The sequence below is a fragment of the Antennarius striatus genome, chromosome 7, assembly GCF_040054535.1.
Source record: "Antennarius striatus isolate MH-2024 chromosome 7, ASM4005453v1, whole genome shotgun sequence".
In the NCBI taxonomy this organism is placed as follows: Eukaryota; Metazoa; Chordata; class Actinopteri; order Lophiiformes; family Antennariidae; genus Antennarius; species Antennarius striatus.
Genome location: NC_090782.1, coordinates 17,070,549 through 17,089,978, shown reverse-complemented (window position 1 = coordinate 17,089,978; position 19,430 = coordinate 17,070,549). Strand labels below are relative to the sequence as shown.

The 19,430-nt window shown below is 40.2% G+C and overlaps 2 protein-coding genes across 6 annotated transcripts; one reads left to right on the top strand and one right to left on the bottom strand.

Annotated features, from left to right (window-relative positions):
- Nucleotides 1-343: 343 nt before the first annotated feature.
- Nucleotides 344-7,020, bottom strand: npl (N-acetylneuraminate pyruvate lyase (dihydrodipicolinate synthase)). 3 transcript variants are annotated; one of them, XM_068319807.1, is made up of 12 exons: nucleotides 6,888-7,020; nucleotides 5,727-5,825; nucleotides 5,446-5,519; nucleotides 4,618-4,705; nucleotides 4,476-4,533; nucleotides 2,378-2,453; nucleotides 2,166-2,258; nucleotides 1,890-2,035; nucleotides 1,740-1,786; nucleotides 1,565-1,649; nucleotides 1,435-1,474; nucleotides 344-1,298 (listed from the first exon to the last, which is right to left on the bottom strand). In XM_068319807.1, the coding sequence occupies exons 2-12, from the start codon at nucleotides 5,795-5,797 to the stop codon at nucleotides 1,153-1,155; spliced, it is 924 nt and encodes a 307-aa protein (XP_068175908.1). In that variant the 5' UTR covers nucleotides 5,798-5,825; nucleotides 6,888-7,020; the 3' UTR covers nucleotides 344-1,152. The 3 variants fall into 3 exon arrangements, with proteins under 3 accessions (XP_068175908.1, XP_068175907.1, XP_068175906.1); XM_068319806.1 differs by lacking the exon at nucleotides 6,888-7,020 and adding an exon at nucleotides 6,562-6,832; XM_068319805.1 differs by lacking the exon at nucleotides 6,888-7,020 and adding an exon at nucleotides 6,083-6,252.
- A 917-nt stretch (nucleotides 7,021-7,937) lies between these two features.
- On the top strand, nucleotides 7,938-19,372 carry edem3 (ER degradation enhancer, mannosidase alpha-like 3). Of its 3 annotated transcripts, none has more exons than XM_068319802.1 (21): nucleotides 7,938-8,071; nucleotides 8,157-8,202; nucleotides 8,499-8,599; nucleotides 8,704-8,743; nucleotides 9,026-9,138; nucleotides 9,305-9,458; nucleotides 10,083-10,217; nucleotides 10,958-11,063; nucleotides 11,264-11,361; nucleotides 11,593-11,718; nucleotides 11,801-11,884; nucleotides 12,085-12,168; nucleotides 13,316-13,440; nucleotides 13,780-13,951; nucleotides 14,045-14,190; nucleotides 15,243-15,387; nucleotides 15,820-16,011; nucleotides 16,258-16,423; nucleotides 16,669-16,854; nucleotides 17,240-17,254; nucleotides 18,126-19,372. In XM_068319802.1, exons 1-21 carry the CDS (start codon nucleotides 7,983-7,985, stop codon nucleotides 18,491-18,493), a joined length of 2,691 nt encoding a protein of 896 aa, XP_068175903.1. In that variant the 5' UTR covers nucleotides 7,938-7,982; the 3' UTR covers nucleotides 18,494-19,372. The 3 variants fall into 3 exon arrangements, with proteins under 3 accessions (XP_068175903.1, XP_068175902.1, XP_068175904.1); XM_068319801.1 differs by having other exon boundaries at nucleotides 17,240-17,287; XM_068319803.1 differs by lacking the exon at nucleotides 17,240-17,254.
- Nucleotides 19,373-19,430: the final 58 nt, after the last annotated feature.

Here is a 19,430-nt window from a genome sequence, read left to right as displayed (position 1 = left end):
CCACAACCAGGCTGGAAAAGTTCAGGATGAGTCAAACAGCAGACAATAAGTGACAGTTAGACGCCTGAATACATAAATGATTGTCAAGTTTGTTTATGTGGGCTGAAAAGCTTTTCATAATGAGATGTGTCTCCTTACATGTCTCCTCTGCTAATATACTGCTCATCCAAAAGTTTTAAGTTAAATATTAAAACATGCATACAACAGCAGCTGTTAAAAGTACACAAAAGGCCAAGCAAATGTATTATTGCAAGAAAAACTAGTCAAACACACACACACACACACACACACTTATAATAATTTCAACTATTCATAAACCAAACCAGGCTCTCAAGATCTGTTATTGGTTTAATGTTTATTAGTACAAAGGAATCCATGATTACAAGATATAGAAATATACAAAAGATTCTTACACAAAGTATATTTCCCTTTGATATCCATTTAGAATTCATATAATTAACATTATTTATGACAATATCATTAAATGTCTTGCTCCCTTTCGTGTGCGTTTCTAAAGGTGTCATTTGCAATAACAAACATAAATGTCACTCTATCTTTGTTATTCCCTTTAGTGCAGTCAAATTGTTTATTTTACAGGGATTTTCATGATGGTAAAAACTGTAGAGGATAACAGTATAGTAGCTCCCCAGTTCCCCTAAATGTAGCAAAAAATATTCCCCGTTTCTCGAAGCAATGGAAGCTATTTTTCACACTTTTGAAAATAATCAACATTGACACATAAAACAGTACAGTAGTCGGTTTGTCCAACAAAGAACAGAAGTCAAGAGTGAAAAAGATGTCCTTAATATTCTATCATAATTAATCAAGGAAACATTAGTTGCACATGATGCCCAATACTACTGGCATTATTTTCACAGTAAAATTCTTTTTTCAGTTGCAGAACACTGAACTAGTGAAACCACTAAACTACATAAAAGTTATTTAGGATGGATTTTGCAACTATACATAAGGCTAAACTATGGTCTGATTTTGCCCCAAACAAACTTTAATGAACACTGACATTTAAAACATCTCATTCAGAATTGCTGGTATAGTAGTATTACAGTACTTGACACACAGTAACTCGATTCATCATTGTGGTTGTAACTATAATTAATAGCAGGAGTGACAGGGGAAACCTAAATAAAAACATTAGTTTTCAAGAAAAATGCTGTTGTATTTCTGTGCAATGGACCGAGCAGTGGACTGCGGACAGGGCATCACAGGGAATCGAGGAGGTCCGAGATTCAAGCCTGACACTTCACTCATCACACTTTTGTTCACACCCAGATTAAATCCTGTCAATAAAATAAGGACAGAATCAAAGGTAGAAAAAGACAAGGGCAAAAAGAAAAGAAAAGGTGATATTAAATACTTCAATACTTTTCATGCTTCATAAAAAACATTAAAAATCTTGACACAACAGTTACTCACCAAGTTTAATGGCATAACTGAGGAGCTCTTGCATCTTGAACTTTTCATGGAAAACAAATAAAGATGTTGGGAATAAAAATCAGTGCAAAGTACCAAAGAGAAGACAGTGGAGCAGGAAGATGGATAGTACCTGTATGTTCCTGGATTGGACGAGGTCACCTTTGTCAAATGCTGATAGGAGCTTGTTGATATGACATCCTAAATAGTTATATGTGCTGCCGGCAAAAAGAAATTCATCTCAGTCTACATGTATATGTGGTTAGTAGATATAATGAAGGAATGAGGCAGTATGTATAAACTCTAACCTGCCCACTGCTCCACTGGCTCCCATAGCCAGGGCTGCAAGTAGTTGCTATGACAAAACAGTTTGTTTCAGGATTATTTTATGGTATTTTTCACTGAAAGCAAATGTAAGCAAACAGACTCCAGATGATCAAAACAGAGAAACAGCCAACCTCGTCCACGCCATACAGGCACGACCAGCGAGGCTGACTGTAGCTGACACACTGGCCAAAGTCCATCAGGTCACAACCACTGAACTTTACACCCCTGAAGGATGGAATGAGCTTCTCAATGTCTTCCAGTACATCTCTTACAGGGACTGAAGACATACAGAAGAAAGAAAGAAAGAAAAAAACATCAAATGTTGTGTGTACCATCATTAATGATTATCTGACATTCACATGCTTTCTGAATGGCAAGCTATGACAAAGTCAATCATTGGCACTGACTGGTAACACCGGTTACAGATGGAATATGGTAATAGTAGAAGGGCAGCATTGGAGCAACTTTAGCCACCTCTTGGAGGAATGTCCTCAACACATCTGAACCAGGGCGAGAAACAAGAAACAGATATGTCTTATGTGAATGTGAAGATGACCTCATTTTCATTAAGCAGAAACTTTCATTTCATTACTTTTCAATAAAAACTTTCCCACTATACCTGCAGAGGCAGGCTTGTAGAAGGAAGGGGCAATCACTGCTATAGCATCAGCCCCAACCTGCGATGCGTGGAGAGCCTGTGGGTAAAATGAATATTTTGATATTGTGTGTCTTGCGTTGCTTCTTTTCCATTGAGCCAACAGATTTAAAGTTACACAGTCACTGATATAAAATTGAAAAATCCACGTAAGTCATTCTGATAATAACCAGATCCCCAAATCCTAAAGTGGTTGAAACATTTCTAAACACATTTAAAAACACTCAAAAGGTCTGACGCATTTTAAAGCTGAATTTGCCAGGGATAAAGGAGTAGTGGAGTTTGTGTGCGGGTATTATTTTTTGTTCTTGTCTGCCACAACAGAGATGGACGCGACACAGGAGAGCGAGGCAAGCCCACTCGGGTGGTTTTGCCGAACATACACGAATCACTGCGTACGTTTGACACATCGTGTCAATTCGTGATGACACGCCCCCCTTAGCCATCACTGGCTGCAGGTGATCACGTGATGCTACATCAATTAGCCTGCCTGTGCTACAGGGGATTTTGCGCACTCGGTAGTCGATTTATGCCTGTCATGATAGAACGTCATCTGATTGCTTTCTTAATATTTTAATTCATAGTAACTATGTTGAGGCAAAAAAAGAAAGTGGACGGACGAATATGTGCAACGTGAATTTACATGTACTGTATAATGGAACGTGATGGGAGTCAGTGTTCTGCATGATTTGAATGTCAAGTTGAGCAACTCTAGTCTGGCACTGGCAAAAATAAAGGAACACTGCCTTAAGCTGGATGGAAAAGAAAAGAAACAGACTTTGCTGTGAAAATAAGAGTAGCACTTGCCAAGGTGAAGCCACACATATCTGAACTGGTCTCTCAATAACAACAGCAGTAGTCACACTGATTTGCAGGTAGGTAACTTCATGCGAGTTCATGCACTGTTTTGGTTTTGTTCTTTGAAAAAGGTGACATTAATGCACAATTCATTGAATACACCAGTAAAACATATACTTACGTCTTAAATTTAAAAAAAAAAACTTTTTTTTTTTACTAAAGAGGGGTTCGGTGAGTGAACATATGAAACCGTCAGGGTTCGGCACCTCCAACAAGGTTAAGAACCACTGGCCTCTTGGCATCTTGCTATTGATGCTGCCTTATTTAGAGGAATGTTATACTAGTCATTTCGAATTGCTGTATTGAGTCAGCTTTAGTATTCATTTTGATTGAGAATCTGCTTATGTGCCTATTTGAGACTTAGCCTTATTTTATTTCTGAATTTTATTTATTTTATTTAACTTCATTTGTATTACATTTTTGAGAAATGCACCTGACCTAATTGGTTTGCTGATGTGCTCGGCCTTTTTTCTTTTGAATTTCATTTATAAAGCACATTTAACCAATAAAAATGTGGATTTCAAATCTTCTCCTCTTGGTGTATTCTATTGATTAGTCATGCACTACAATTTTGTAATGTCCTAGAATTCAAATTCTTTATTTGGGGGCCTTTAGCAGGTATGAGATTAAAATGAGATTAATTTTTTTAATCGCCTGACAGCACTATTTATTAGGTAGTGTTTTTCCATTTAAGATTAATCTTGAAAATTCTGCTGTATCCTGTGACTTTCTTAGTTGCTTTCTTTGTGATGCCACCACAGGCCAGAGAGAAAATTATTCACTGTTCCCCCTAAAGTCAAAATAAATAAATAAAAGTATAACACACAATAGTGCACACGAGATAATTACAACCATCCTTACTTTGTGATCTTTGTGACTGCACAGTGTACACATAATTAATTTGAAGAGAAAATGAATATTCTCTAATAAAATGCATGGACAGAACTAACAGACACTTTCATTTAAAGTCACTTTTAGAATGGGGACTAAATTTCAATGGCGGATATAATAAATTGTAAAGCCAAACCTGAAGACTGGGTCCAGGCTAATCTTAAGGTTCCATAAGTAAAGGTTCAGTATATTATCTGCTGCACAAGTTTGATTTCAAACTGTTAATCTTTTATTGTCAGGGACATCCTCAGTCCCTTTGGCGAGTCGGATTAATGCTCACATAACTCCAGATGTCATTGAACCAGTAACTCACCAGTTCTTGGGAATCTTTAAGACTCATGCAGCCTACATGTACAATCACATGATCCATCCTATAGAGATATACATGAAAGAAATGTAACCATATTTCACAACTTACGGACAAATTTCAGGACAGAACTTGTGCAATGACTTACTTCCCCTTGGCTTTCCGACACCATTCCTCCGTCAGGAGCTTCCTCTCCATGACAGTTAGAGACATGCCCTCACCGGTGGTGCCGTTCGCTGCAGGCAAGTAAAGTCTTGTCTTATTTATATGCCAATTTTTTTCACATCACAAACACACATGTAATAGTAGATGAGAATGAGTAGATAAGAAAACATGCAGATCTACAAATGCAAGCATACAGTATGTCACGCAGACGACAGATGAAACAAAATATAACCAACTGCTTGCTCTACAGACATCTGGCACCATCAGAATTACACCCAAGAAGGAAAACCCCAGGTTATGTACGAACAAATGTGTACAATGTGTACTAGGACAGAACAATTTCATTTTAATGATGAGAACATTAAATAATATGAGTCACAAAGGTAAGCCAAAATGGGTTAAAGACATTTATGCAGAAATGTACTGTTAAGACAAGGAGAAGCTTAACTATAATAATTCACCACATTTGAGATGAGAGTGAAATGAAAAGTTTTACAACAAAGAAAAGAAATGAGAAAGAGCATGGACTATTAAAGTTTACTTTAAAGTGATTTTTGTTAAATGTAGAGCTAAATGCTCTCTAAGCTCTTTCTGGGCCAAGTTTCCTTTTACTTAAACCATTGTGTTGTGTTGGTTTCTCTGGTTCCATCTTCTCACTTGTGAAATGTACACAATTATGTTTAATGTTTTCACTTTTTTTTTTACTTATTTAAAAACATGACATTGGGCTCTGACAATAAATGACAGACCCATTTTAATTCAGATGGGAACACAAATATGTATCAAATCAAGAATTCACTGGAAAACGTACCAAATATGTTCTTTACACCTTGCTTCTCTATCAAGTAGTCAATATATGGTCCAATCTCTGATAGGTTGATTTCACTGTATTGGGAAAATGTGAACATTATAATGTATTTAAACAGCAAACAACATACAAAAGTTCTATCTGAAGGAGTGTGGGATGACCACAACTTTAATTAAATTTGACACTCATTCCTCATGAAGGTTTTGTTGGAGGATTAGATATTTGTACTCACAACATCAATTAATGCTGTAGTCAGAGGAAGGAAGCTCGTTAATACTACTTACCCATTTGACTTCAGTGGAGTAAATGTAGCTGCAACAAGTCCTGTAACCTTTTTATCAGCAAGGTGAGCCATGATTAACCTGATATACAACTAAACAAAGCTGTTGGACGTGTTTAGGTATAGAGGAATAGGGGGGGAAATGAAAGAAAAAAGCGTCAGAACGAAAGAAAGACATATTCTACTTCAGACTTGTAATTGTCAAACTTAGAGAAATGCATTCATCTTAAAAATGCACCAACATCTTGCACTGGGGCAAGACATTGAATATAAACAATTACTGTAAACACGGGCATTAGAGACGCTTTAATAGAATTAAATTCATATTCTGATGACAGTAACTACAATTTAAGCACCAACCTGTACGAAGCCTCTTCCCGCAAATTCGTTACTGATTACAACATGTTTGACGGGATTTTTAAACACGGATTTGTTGACGTGCGTATCATGTGGACGTTGTGAGCGTCAAGTGACACCGCAAAGGCCCATGGGGAATGTAGTTAATAAATGAAAAGTTATACAGTACAGTATTATTAAAACAATCGAGTTAAACATCGATTTTAACATAATTAACTTAAATGGCTGGATTTCATGGTCACCACTGACTGTATTTCCAACAAGTTTAGAACGTATTTGGAGGTTGAATTGAATTTTAATTATTTATGAATAATAAACGATGCGTTAATATGTCATCTGGAAAGCTTATGCGCTCACACACAAATAAATAAATTTACACAACGATACCAAAATAGCTCAAATTTGTATATTTCACAAGCTATTAAAATGTGTCATTATATTAGTTTTTATTCTCATCAAATCAATTTATGTACAGTACTTACTTAAATGCGGTTAGTGTATTTGTCGCTGTATTTGTTCCGCTGTTTAAGTCAGCCGTAAAGGCAACACAACTGGGAGTAGTCCTGACGTCAGCGTTCACATTATGTTATTTTCCCTGTATTTAGACTATCAGGTGACTTTCTCTTGATTCCTTCAAACGCAATTGGTAAACAGGTTATGCTCAGTTTTAGGTTATACAATTTTTTTTAACACGGTTAGGTTTTAAATAGATTCAACCAAGGGTGTACTCATTGGTTTGTTAATACGAGAAACATTTTTTTTTAACCTTCGGTCAGGCAAAAAACCGGTCAAAAAATTTCTGACTTACAGGAAACGCATAGTGTTAACGTTTTCACTGCATCTACATCCGGCTCTGAGACACTCTAGCTTAGCTCAATAGTTGGAAACCATGAAACTGTCCGATCTGCGATTCGACAGGTAGAATAGATAGTCCGGTTAGGTCTATCTTTCAAAAAAAAAGGATGTGGATTTGTCATCTTTTGTTGTATCCACGGGCGGGCTGTTGTCACTTGGTCGGTTAGCAAATTAGCATAGCGGGATAACTTGGCTAATTTAACCTCGAAAACAACGGCTGCTCGTCTGACAGTGCTGATGAGAGGTAGCTGTCAAGAAGAGGATATTATCAAGTTTTATTCCTGCATTTTACAGTTGGCACACCAGAGTGAAATGGGGAGATGGTATGAAGATGAGCTTCTCAGGACCGTTGTGGTTATTTGATTTTCTGCATGTTGTGTGGAGTACAGTAAGTAAGCAAGCGATATGAGGAGTGGGGATGAAAAACATGGATGAAACAAGAACTGCGTAACAGCGACGCTTGCTTTAATTTTATTCACCTAGTCTTAAAGAATGCATCTAGAAAATCTCTTTTCTTTTTTGTGTGTGTAAATATTTCATTAGCCTGTTTGATTCCTGTAACTTTGCGGATTTAGGCCAGAGATACATGTCACGTCTTTGTACGTCAGCGTGTTAAATCCGGGTGACAGCGTGTAAAAGTAAACAGGAGTGACACGTGATCAGTGTCTGCTGGTCACCATAACATTCCTGCGAGTTGCTGCTGGTGCATTCTTTATGGTGTATACTGTAGTTGATGGTCAGTCTTCTTGATGTTTACTGATAAACACAGATGTAGCTGAAGTGGCCAAGACTGAGAAACAAATGAGGATGATCCACAATGGTTTGGGTTTGTTTTGTTTTTTTGGTATCCATTGATGTTTAAGTGGTAAATCATAAAATTAGTGCTTTAATGAAATCCAAGGTGTACTATTAATGGGATGTTGTAGGTTAAGCGTTCCAGCTGCTTTTACCGTATTTGTTTGAGCTGTTAACCAAGAATTTGCTCTGAGAGCAAAACAGTATCTGTGAAATCATACTCATATACAAGATCTTGGAAAAGCCTACTACCATGCCAGCGATGCTGCTTCTGTTTGCATTGGTCGGTACATTATCCAGCCAGGGACAGGCCATGCCACGGGAGGAGAAGAACAGGTTGATGTGAGTTCATAAAAACACAACAGCAAAATTATTGTCTTCCCCAAATGATGTTGAATTGAGTGGGTTTTTTCCCCCCATTCTGTAGGAACCAAGTGGTTGAAATGTTTGACCATGCATATCAAAATTACATGGTAAGTAATATATTTTTGCTGGATTTTTTTTTCTCTCTCAAAACATTCATTTTTAGAAAATGTCCATGATAGTTATTAACTATTTCATTGTAAATGAAGCAACTGATTTGAATTGTTATATTTTTGCATGTCTGTCCCGATTGTATTGTTTGTTTTTTCTCATGATAGTTAACACAAAATGTTATCTGTTTTAAGATGACACAGCCCTTATTAGACTGAACTGGTGTCTGAAGGGAAAAATAACTTGTGATTAAGCATGTTTTAAAAATGAAAGAGTGTTTTATTCTGTTACTCAGGACCATGCATACCCAGCGGATGAGCTGATGCCACTAACATGTAGAGGAAGAGTACGTGGACTGGAACCAAGTCGAGGAGATGTAGATGACGCTCTGGGAAAGTAAGCACCTTTCTCTACACACACACACAACCACACACACAGACACACAGAAAAATATGTGTATACAGTTGTCAACATTGTTTGCTTCTCTTTGTTTACTGAAGGTTTTCGCTGACTCTCATAGATACTCTGGACACTCTTGTGGTGCGTATTCTGTATTATTCATATTTCATCATCTGAGAGACTTTTTTGACCTCGTTCTCAAATTGAAGAGGAATTTGAATTTAATAGGACAGGAAACAGTGGAGTATTTAACGAAAGAACAGCACAGTACGAGACAATGATCCTAGGGTTTAGTTAGTTAATAATTATTGACAGCCTTTAGAAAATAATTATTTGGCAACTTCTGATAAGAACACAGTGATATTACCCCACAGTATCTGATCCAGGTGATTTTCATAATCTAATAATGTTTGTCACTGCCAGCTTTTGAACAAGACGACTGAGTTTGAGGCTGCAGTAAGGAAAGTCCTGTCAGATGTGAGACTGGACAATGACATCGTCGTGTCTGTATTTGAAACCAACATTCGAGTTCTTGGGTACGTTTTGCTTAATTACGATCACACACGGAAGAAGAGCAAATAGAACGGCGGTTACAAAGACTTAAGTGATAAGATCTCTGAGATCTCGGAATTATCCATTGTTAAGTGTGTGTGTGTGTGTGTGTGTGTGTGTGTGTGTGTGTGTGTGCGTGTGCGTGTTCAGAGGTCTGTTGGGAGGACACTCCATGGCTATGATGCTTAAAGAGGGAGGTCAGCACATGCAGTGGTACCAGGATGAGCTGCTGCATATGGCTAAAGACCTGGGCCTCCGACTGCTGCCAGCATTCAACACCAGCAGTGGCCTCCCTTACCCCAGGGTGAGACAAACGCCACCATTCAGCCTCTTAATACCAGAAATAAACCTAGTTGTTCTCTAGTTACTAAAGATATGATGCATTATCAGGAAACAGAGTCACAACCCTCCTGTACTTGTCTCCTCTCACTGACCCTCTGTTATGTTTTGGACTGATTTCAAAACCCTTAAAAGTCTTTCCTCTGAATATTTTGTGATTGATTAACATGAAATGTGCCCCCTATACATTTGAAATGGAGTCCTACTTGTTACTTCCGTCACGTGTTTGCATACAAACAAAGGTGATCAGACTTTGTACTCTTCCTCCCCCTGCTGTCAATAACACAAAGCTAAGGCCTCCCATTCTTACTGATCAATTCTTAAAAACCTTTGTCCTTATACCGAGAAATGTTTCTAAATTTTTGGTCTTATCAAACTTATTTGGTTTTATTTCTTTAATCTACAACTTCTAGGGTTGCCATTTGACTGATATACATCCTCAGTATTTTCATTTCCTGCTCCGCTACCTTGCTTGCAGCTATCACAGTTTTAAACATACAAATTTCATGTCTGACTAGTTTTCATTAACATTTGCATTCCAAGTGTGACTCTAAAGACAGATTGCGTGATGTAGTTTTCTGCTTGACAGGTGAACTTGAAACACGGTATCTGGGGTCCTGAAACAAGAACAGGCTCTGAAACGGACACCTGCACAGCGTGTGCAGGAACCATCATCCTGGAGTTTGCTGCCTTGAGTCGTTTCACTGGCGATCCTGTGTTTGAGGTATTGGACTTTCATTTGGAAAGTTTTTAACCTTCTTTAAATTGTTCTAAGATGAAGATTTTTTTTAAATTTTTTTTGCGTTGTGGTGATAAAGTGCTTCTTTTAACGGTCAAGGAGGTTGTTTACAGTATCAGGGAACTTGATGTGTTCATTAATTTAATGTGGGGCAGATCAGAATGAAGTGCGTCATCATAGCGTCATGAACATATACTGTGTGGGTGTGTGTGTGTGTGTGTGTGGGTGTGGGTGTGGATTTGCTCTGACCTGACCTGGGTGCAGTCAGAAAACAACTTATTTTCTCCTGACAGCGATACAAAATGCATTTATTAGACACTCTCAAGCGTGTGGCTATTACCTCCTTTGGAGGTTTGCTGATAAATAATCGCTGCATAGACGGGAAGCTCTATTTGTTATTGTTGTCGTTAGTAGGAGTGTGTACTCTCTGTGCTCGGCTCTGTTAACACCTGTTACCTGCCAAACTGTCGACGTAAAATATAAAGTTCTAGATGACGAATGTAAGAGCAACATTGGGTTTGTTGATCAACCTGACTCGAGCATAAGAATTACGAGTTATGTCACCTGTGTAATATTTATTGAAAGTAGGACTCCTGCATGGTGATGTGTGTGGTTCATGAGACCAATCGTCAAGCACAGAGCCAATCACTGTGACATCGGTTGGCTGCTGGAGAATGATTTCTTTAGTTTGTTAATCAATAACTCTCCTTTCCTCACGTGTGCAGGCCCATGCGCGGAGAGCCATGGACTTTCTGTGGGAGAAGAGACAGAGAAACAGCAATCTGGTGGGAACCACCATCAACATCCACTCTGGGGAGTGGGTCCGTAGAGGTGAGGGGGGGTCTGTGGAGAAAACCTTGGGGATGGTAAAGGGAATTTTCAGGAGGAGATGAAGGAAGGAGGGAGTGAAAAGGACAGACGTGATTCTGGTTGATATGGAGTGACCAGTGAGAGAAAAGTAACAGAATGGATGAATGAAAACAGAACTTGTGTTCATCCTGTGGATTCCTGTGTCCAATATGTGTTTCCAGACAGTGGAGTTGGAGCAGGAATTGACTCATACTATGAATATCTGCTCAAGGCCTACATCCTCTTGGGAGATGAGCTGTTTCTTCAGCGGTTCAATATTGTGAGGAAGCAGACACAAACACACACAGTCAAGAATTTGATGCATCTCTGCGTAACAGTATTTTGTGAGCAGCATCAGAGTTTTATGGTTTTTGAATTCTGTTTAGATCTTATAACACAAATTAGAAAGAAATAATGGTGTTGAGAAAAGATTTTACTGTAATAAATTCCTGTTTCTAGCTGTCGTCCAGCTCATGTTGACTGTTTCACTCTCATCAATCATTTCATTTAGCACTATGCATCTATAATGAAGTACATTAGTCAGCCTCCACTGCTGCTGGACGTCCACATCCACAAACCTCTGCTCCCTGCTCGCACCTGGATGGACTCTTTGCTGGCCTTTTTCCCTGGACTACAGGTCAGACAGGAATTCTTGTGATTCATGCTGTTATTTGGGTCGTGGCGTTTCACTTAAATGTTTATATGCTTTACATTCTCAGGTGCTGAAGGGAGATATCCGTCCTGCCATCGAGACTCATGAGATGTTGTATCAAGTTACAAAGAAACACAACTTCCTCCCAGAGGTAATCAGTCTCTCGTCATATAAAAAGTAGTTATTGTAAGGACATTGTTAACCCCATATAGCTTTTACCAACAACCACTACTGTTTGGTAGTGAGCAAGTTTTTTACATGACACACTCATCTATTATTTATTGTCTCCTTGTTCTAATAAAATGCCTGTAATGAAGCACTGACTTCATCCTCTTCTCCGTCTATCCCCAGGCCTTCACTACTGATTTCAGGGTACACTGGGCCCAGCATCCCCTGAGACCTGAGTTTGCAGAGAGCACCTATTTTCTTTACAAGGTTATTAATTGAGGAAACTTGCCTTGATGCAGACTCCTCTTCTTACTTCCACAGTAGTGAGGTCTCTTATCCACTGGTTCTCAACTGGTCTGGCTTCAGGACACACCGTCATCCCTATATGACAAGCTGTGACCTAAATCAAAGAAGATTTTCAACTTTTCAAATTGATTTCACATAATATTCAGTAACACGTCAGTAACTGTACTCTTAAATTTTATTCAATCATTTATTCTGGCAGTAAAAATTTGATTAAAAATAAAATTAAAGTGCAAATATTATAACCAACACTGAACTTGGAATAAATTCAGTTTCTTTTGTTTTTATCCACAAAGTCCTAATAAACAAAAAGATTAAAGTGTACAAACTTAACTTTTCCTCTCATTACTTTATCAGTAAGTACTGAAAAACATTGTGCTTTGAAGAAAATTTAGCAGCACTAACTTCATCCTTACTGACATCATAGACGTGAGTTCGGAGGAGAACTGGGGGTGTTTTCTGGTTCTCACAAAAGTCTCAAAGTGTGGATTTCTAGTCAACTCTGAGGTCATGTTCTGTGTCCGGTCTGTTTCTGTGTTTCTTTTGGAATGACTGCTTGCCTTAATGCAAGCTGTGGTCTGTTGTCTGATGTCATTTGACATGACTTCAAATCTCCTGCTTATAGCGTCATTTGAGAGAGTTTTCAGTTTGTCTGCTGCAGGCCTGCGACCCACTGAAAACGGGTCCGTGACACACTTTTGAGTCGCAACCCACCAGTTGAGAATCACTGCTCTAATCTGTAATGATCTAGGTTATGTTTCATTTTGGCAACTTATGTTTAGATCTTACATTTTTGACTTAAGGCCAAACTTTCAGGATTTACCAGGACTCATTTACAGTCATTCAGAAGCAGTATCTCCATTGCTGTAGGTATCAGGTAACTTCCAGCTAGCAGACCACTAACCAGCATTCATAATTATAATACTGAACTGTAATTAATCAGATTCATTATGTTATCTTTTGTTACGGTTGTTCGTCTTCAAGAAAATGGGTAGATGGATGGATCGCTGTGCTAGTACACGTCTTTGAGTCCGACCACGTTGCTCTGCAGCCTTTTCAATGCCTGATCTACCACCATCTGTTGTAATCACGGTCGCTCTCTACCTCACAGGCCACAGGAGACCCTTATTACCTTGAGGCAGGTCGCACCATCCTGGACAACCTCAACCGCTTTGCTCGCGTCCCTTGTGGCTTTGCTGCGATGAAAGACGTACGAACTGGAAGTCATGAAGACAGGTGAGAAGATGAAGGATTTGTAAGAATATTTGTGGGATGATAGCTGACAGGCACCATTCAGGCATGATTTATACACTGATCCACCGTCACACTTGGGTACACCTGTATGAGCTACGAAGTGAAGCAAAGGAAGGAGGGATAAATTAAATATAATTTAAGGAGTGCTTCATACAATTCATATAACACACACATGTGTGAACAGTCTTGGAATTCTCTACGATTAGCCAAACAAATACTTTGCAACCACCTTGGAGATGGTTTGACAAATGAACCAGTACAACAGATTATCCACTCCATTAGCCCACCGCTCAATATCTCACACCTCTTCTCCCCCCTCAGAATGGACTCATTCTTCCTCGCCGAGATGTTCAAATATCTGTTCCTGCTGTTTGCTGAAACAGAGGATTTGCCGTTTGATGTCGAGGACTACGTCTTCACAACTGAGGCACACCTGCTGCCCCTGTCCCTCTCCACCGCCCCCCACTCCTCATCTATTCCCTCCAACAGAACGGTAATCATTGTGAAGCCGATATGAATGGGATCTGATAGAAATACACACACGTCCTGGTTTCTAAAATACTTTGTGATTTACTTGATATTTTAGTCTGAGGAGGAGCTGGATGACTCAAACTTTGACTGGACCTGCCCCAACACTCGCCTCCTGTTTCCGGACCCGGCATTCCCTCGAAACCTCAGAGAACCGATCCGTAGTGCTGTGGACAAGAGCTGCCCTCGCCCTGCTCCTTACAGGTAGGGCCATACAGGGGTGTGAACACATTATTTATGTCTTAATACAGGTATTCCTCAACATTCAAACACTATTGGTTCTGAGAGGCTGTTCGTAAGATGAATTATAAGTAGTTATTTATTAATTTTCAATCTATAATCGCCATTTGCGGTCATCTAAATGCCATTACTACTCTAAATACAGAAGTTCTGTTTCCTAAGAATTACCAGAAACAATTACAGGACATAAAAGCAAGACATAATCTAATAAATTACTGTAGTACTGTAATGTGACTGTTACATCTCTACCTTCGCTGAATGAATTTTATCCTTGGGGGGGTTTAGAGGCTAACCCAAGCTGTAAGCCACTGAGGTATTCCGCTGCACTACTTTGAATGATGCGCTGATGTGCTTCCTAGTCATCAAAAGTCCGACACGCCCCCTTACGTTTGATTACTATTACTACTACTATTATTTCCATCCAATTTTTCAGTTATCTCGACGAGTTGTTAACATCAAATAGCAAAATGTTCAGTTCAGCGTTCAAAAAATTGTTGATGCTTCCAGGCAGAAATCTAACCCGGTCAACATTTGTTCCTACCCAATACAACTTTTAGCTCCTACAGGGAGACAACCCCGTTAATAATTTAAAAAAAGAAAGAAATAAGAGGCAGGTTGTGACAAACTATTCTTACAGGTAGACTATAGTCTTCATTGCTGGCTCTCACTTTCAATCTCACCCAAACCTTCTGCAGTCTGAATATTGGTGAACGTCCTCCTGCACATAAACACACTGTGTGTTTGTCCTCTGCTCAGAAGCTGGCAGACATCCGGATCAAAGAAGGACAAATTGACACATTGACAGGAACGCCACATGAAGTCTGACATCAGAGCGAACTGTTCACTTAGTCTTATATTTAAGTTATTATGACTTGTGAAACCTTGAACCTATGGGGTGTTAATATTGCTCTGCTCGACTCGGGTTGAGGCAGAAAGGGGAACTATTGTTCGAATCTACGATTGTCCATGAGGACTACCTGCACTGGAAATCCTCATTCCTTTCTATTCCCTTCCAGAGAGCCTGGTATGGGCCGCCCGCCTCTAAGAGCTCAGGACTTCATGGCAAACAACCCTCAACATCTGGAGCTGCTGAGGAGGATGGGAGTCAGTCTCATCCATCTGAAAGACGGCAGGGTGCAGCTGGTCCAGCACGCGACACAGGTAGTCATTTCAGCAGTAAAGACGAACATAGAACACTCAATCCAGCAATGGAATCATTTCTTAATGGTGTGCGACTCTGTATCTGTTTTTGTTGTGATCCACTAGAGGTGGGAATGACAGGAATAATCAGCACACAACATCCTAGAATCGCCTGAATGCTGCAACAAAGACGAATATCTTCAGAACATCTGAGGAATATTTAAAAGGCAGTTATTTTTCAAAGGCAGCAGACAATCATTATGGTCCATTACGTCTTTATCCAACAGCTTGGGCTGCCGAATTATTCTTTAAATAGAAAAGAGCAAAACAACCTACTGCAATACTGATGTCATTATCCTAACTATCCTTAATTCTGAATTTTTGAAAGCCTTTATCTTTTCCCCTACTCTCCTGCTCTGTCACACACACACACACACACACACACACACACAGGCGGTGAGTGCGGTGGCGGCGGAGGATGGCGTCCGTTTCATGCAAGAAATGATGGAGCTGTCCAGTCAGCAGCAGAAGGAGCAGTTGCCCCCCAGAGCCATTCAGATCGTCTCACATCCGTTCTTTGGCAGGGTGGTGCTCACTGCCGGCCCGGCACAGTTTGGCACAGATCTGTCCAAAAGTTCCACAGGGGTGAGTGGGTTCTGTGGCACCACCAAGGTACCTGCTTTCAGCCTTTAGCTGTCCTACCACAGAGCTGTCTTTACCCCACAGAGATCAATTATTTGTAACGAAACACTTCTGCTCTGAGAATAACGTCCTAATCCAAACATGATAATCTTTGGGATTAGACTGCAGCAGTGTACTCTGTAGTATTAAGACGTGTCCTTTTAATCTCCTCGATAACTCACCCTTCATGTGTTTTCCTCCTTTGTGCAGACGCGAGGTTTTGTGACTGTGGCTGAACCCTACAGCGGCTGCAGTGAGATCACCAACGCTGAATACCTCCAGGGCCACATTGCTCTGCTTCAGAGGGGTCAGTGTATGTTCGCAGAGAAGGCCAGACACATCCAGAAGGCTGGCGCCATTGGAGGGATAGTCGTCGGTGAGTACAAGCAGCTAACGACACAAGACAGAAGATCCCTGCTCAGTGACAATATAAATTAATTCTCTTATTATAATAACTACATGTCGGAGCCTTAAATGATCTTCAGATCACTTATAGACAACCCAAAGTCTAAGGATTGTTTTATGAGAGAAGCTAAAGAAAAACCTCCCATCGAAATTGTCATCAGTCAGTTTCCTGTTGATCAGGTTTTTTTTTTCCCGCTGCTGTCTGTCACCTTCTAGACGACAATGAGGGAAGCAGCAGCGACACGGCGCCGTTGTTTCAGATGGCGGGGGACGGCCGCAGCACCGATGACATCACCTTGCCACTTCTCTTCCTCTTCCACAAGGAGGGCAACATCCTGTTGGAGGCATTGAAGGAGTACAGGGAGGTTGAGGTGCTGCTAAGCGACAAAGCCAGAGACAGAGGTGTGACGTCATTCGCTTCTATGCCTCATGACTGCATGTTCTGCTCGCCTCTCTGAATAAGACTGATCACACCAGCGTACTAATGTCTCCCCGCTGCCGGAGCCACATTACCGTATGTGCACGACTTTATGAAATAAAGATGAGGTAGAGATTCAGGTATTCTATGAAGTCCTAGAGATGGTGACTCATTCTGAAGCCACCCAGTGGCTGTGGTTAGACTTCACCCTTATCAATATTAAATCCTCATTATTTTCCTCTTTTTTCTTGACTTGCCGAATCCCTCTCTGTACTGTGGTGGACAGTGCCTTTCCTTACTTCTCTTTGGTGGTTTCTCTTCTTTTTCCATACCAACCCCCACCCCCCACCCCCACTTTTGGATGAGCAGCGGCCATTTTCAAAGGTAAACCTCTTCCCGGCAGCCTGATTGAAGGCAGTGAGTATTTTTTTTTCTGTCTTGTTATCCACATATTTTCATCCTTTCCCGTACCTTTTTTGTTTGCTTTCTTCAAGTCACGTTTTCGTCTCTCGATACCTTCCTCCCCTTCTTTCCTCTAACAGCAGGATTCGAATACCCACACAGTATTATTATCACTGTTATTTTCCCCATCGGTGCTCAGGACATGACAGCGAATCAAACAAACAGTTACAGGTGGTGAAGATGGGCAAAGCGAAATATGACCTGACAGAAACACTTAAGATTTGTATTTATTCAGCTGTTTTATCTATAATAATTATGACTATAATGAATAAATTAGATCATATATATATATATATATATATATATATATATATATATATATATATATATATATATATATATATCATGGTTTGGGTACTTTGCTTTAATGTTTTTTCTTTAATTTTTTTCGTTTTGAGTTTTTGCATAGAAAGACTGTTTCAGAGTGTGGAGGATGTGTTGTCTCCAGAAGACTCTTCTTAGAACTTTAACATCCTTTTCAGAATTCGATCTGTGAAAAATCCGCTATGACTTTTTGCCAGATTTCTTTCCTCAGTCGAGTCTTAATTTGGTCATGTAGCTCTGAGAATTCTACCCTTCAGGAAACATTACTCATCGTCAGCATCACACTGTTATAGTTGACAGCCTCTCCATTAAAACAGGTCTATTTTTGTCTAAAAATGGTTACCAGTGGGCATGTTCCATAAATTACAGAAAAGACGGGAATGTGTGTGTGTGTGTGTGTGTGTTTCCTACACGTTTTTTTAATTTTTTGTTAAAGTTATCCAGTTACATACCTTTTCTTTCTACTCAGGTGTGGATGTGCAGGAAGCTGAGGAGGACTGTATAACTGAGGCAACGACGCCCACCTCATTTGACCCAGTTGGCCAATCAGAGACGACCACGGTGGAGCTAGACGAATCAGCCCCAGAGGAAGTTGCTCTGACACAGGAGGAAGTCAGTCCTGTAGGTGAAGATGCCAGGTTTGCCGATGAAGTTAAACCACCTGAAGAAGAAGGTCGTCCTGTGGATCCGACCCCGCCCACACAGGACAGAGACTCTGGGACGAAGGAGGAGCCTGAGGGTGACACAGATTCAAGCAGCCAATCAGTGGATGAACTGCTGGCTGATTGGCAGGAAGACTTAGAGGCATTCCAGCAAATGGAGAAAGATGAGCTCTGACAGTTGTCAGGCATGACTGTGGTTTGATCCCCCTGTGGGGAGAAACCTGGAAGGGAACACATCTTCACACATCACCAGCCTCTGTCTGATGAAGTCACAAGACGCTGGAGAGAAGACGCTCCTGACTGTGTCTTCTCTTGTTGTCTGTGGGGATGGTATCATGTGCCAAGGCAGGCCTGTGTACTGTCTGTCTGGACCATAAAGGAGTCGTTCTTAGCCGGTTTCCTGACGGATTAGAGACCAGGGTTCTTACCTCACCTTCTCATTCAGTTTCTGTTAATCTGTCATAACACAGCCTGATGACACAGACCAGACGTAACAGCGTCTCACTCTCCACGCTGAATCGCTTCTTTCTATGCATTTTCCCACTCCTCTTTGCTTAGATGAATGTTGGTCCAACAACTACTGTTCTAATTAAGTCCATTATTTAAATGTGATGACAATTTTTGTGACAATACATTTGCTGGTCTTAGCCTAATCATGTGTACTTGTTGGTGTGAGTACAGGACTTGAATGTCGTGTAAAGTGGTGGACATTGAATAAGCTGCTGTATGTTTTTACAGCGTTATGGTAGACAAACTCCTAACCAAACTATCTCAGAATCATGTGTCGATGTTCGTGTGTTTGTCTCGATATGTTGACTGAATCATCACGCTGCTCTGCTCAGGTTCTGGTTAACCACCACCACCAACAACCTCTGGACCAGACGGACAAACGTCCACTCTCAGCGGCGCATCGGTACTGATTACACAGCTACAAGTCGCCACAGGGGGGCGCTATATGATCTGTGTCATGCTGAAGCTGCTGAATGGTGTGAAGGAATACAAATAAGGCAATAACATGATGAAATTGAATAAAATTGAGAAGAGTTTGTGGAAAGGCTTACTTGATTCTGTGAACTGATGCTATTTTAAGTCTGGATCTAGGATTTTGTTTA

What these genes read in the sequence shown, in the direction of transcription:
- npl (XM_068319807.1), bottom strand. Translation starts at nt 5,797, where the DNA reads ATGGCTCACCTTGCTGATAAAAAGGTTACAGGACTTGTTGCAGCTACA. An exon ending in ACTCCACTGAAGTCAAATGG is followed by an intron (nt 5,520 to 5,726) that starts GTAAGTAGTATT and finishes TTCCCAATACAG; the next exon opens with TGAAATCAACCTATCAGAGA. An exon ending in AGGTGTAAAGAACATATTTG is followed by an intron (nt 4,706 to 5,445) that starts GTACGTTTTCCA and finishes ACTTGCCTGCAG; the next exon opens with CGAACGGCACCACCGGTGAG.
- edem3 (XM_068319801.1), top strand. Translation starts at nt 7,983, where the DNA reads ATGCCAGCGATGCTGCTTCTGTTTGCATTGGTCGGTACATTATCCAGC. An exon ending in ACCAACATTCGAGTTCTTGG is followed by an intron (nt 9,139 to 9,304) that starts GTACGTTTTGCT and finishes GTGCGTGTTCAG; the next exon opens with AGGTCTGTTGGGAGGACACT. An exon ending in CCTCGCCCTGCTCCTTACAG is followed by an intron (nt 14,191 to 15,242) that starts GTAGGGCCATAC and finishes ATTCCCTTCCAG; the next exon opens with AGAGCCTGGTATGGGCCGCC.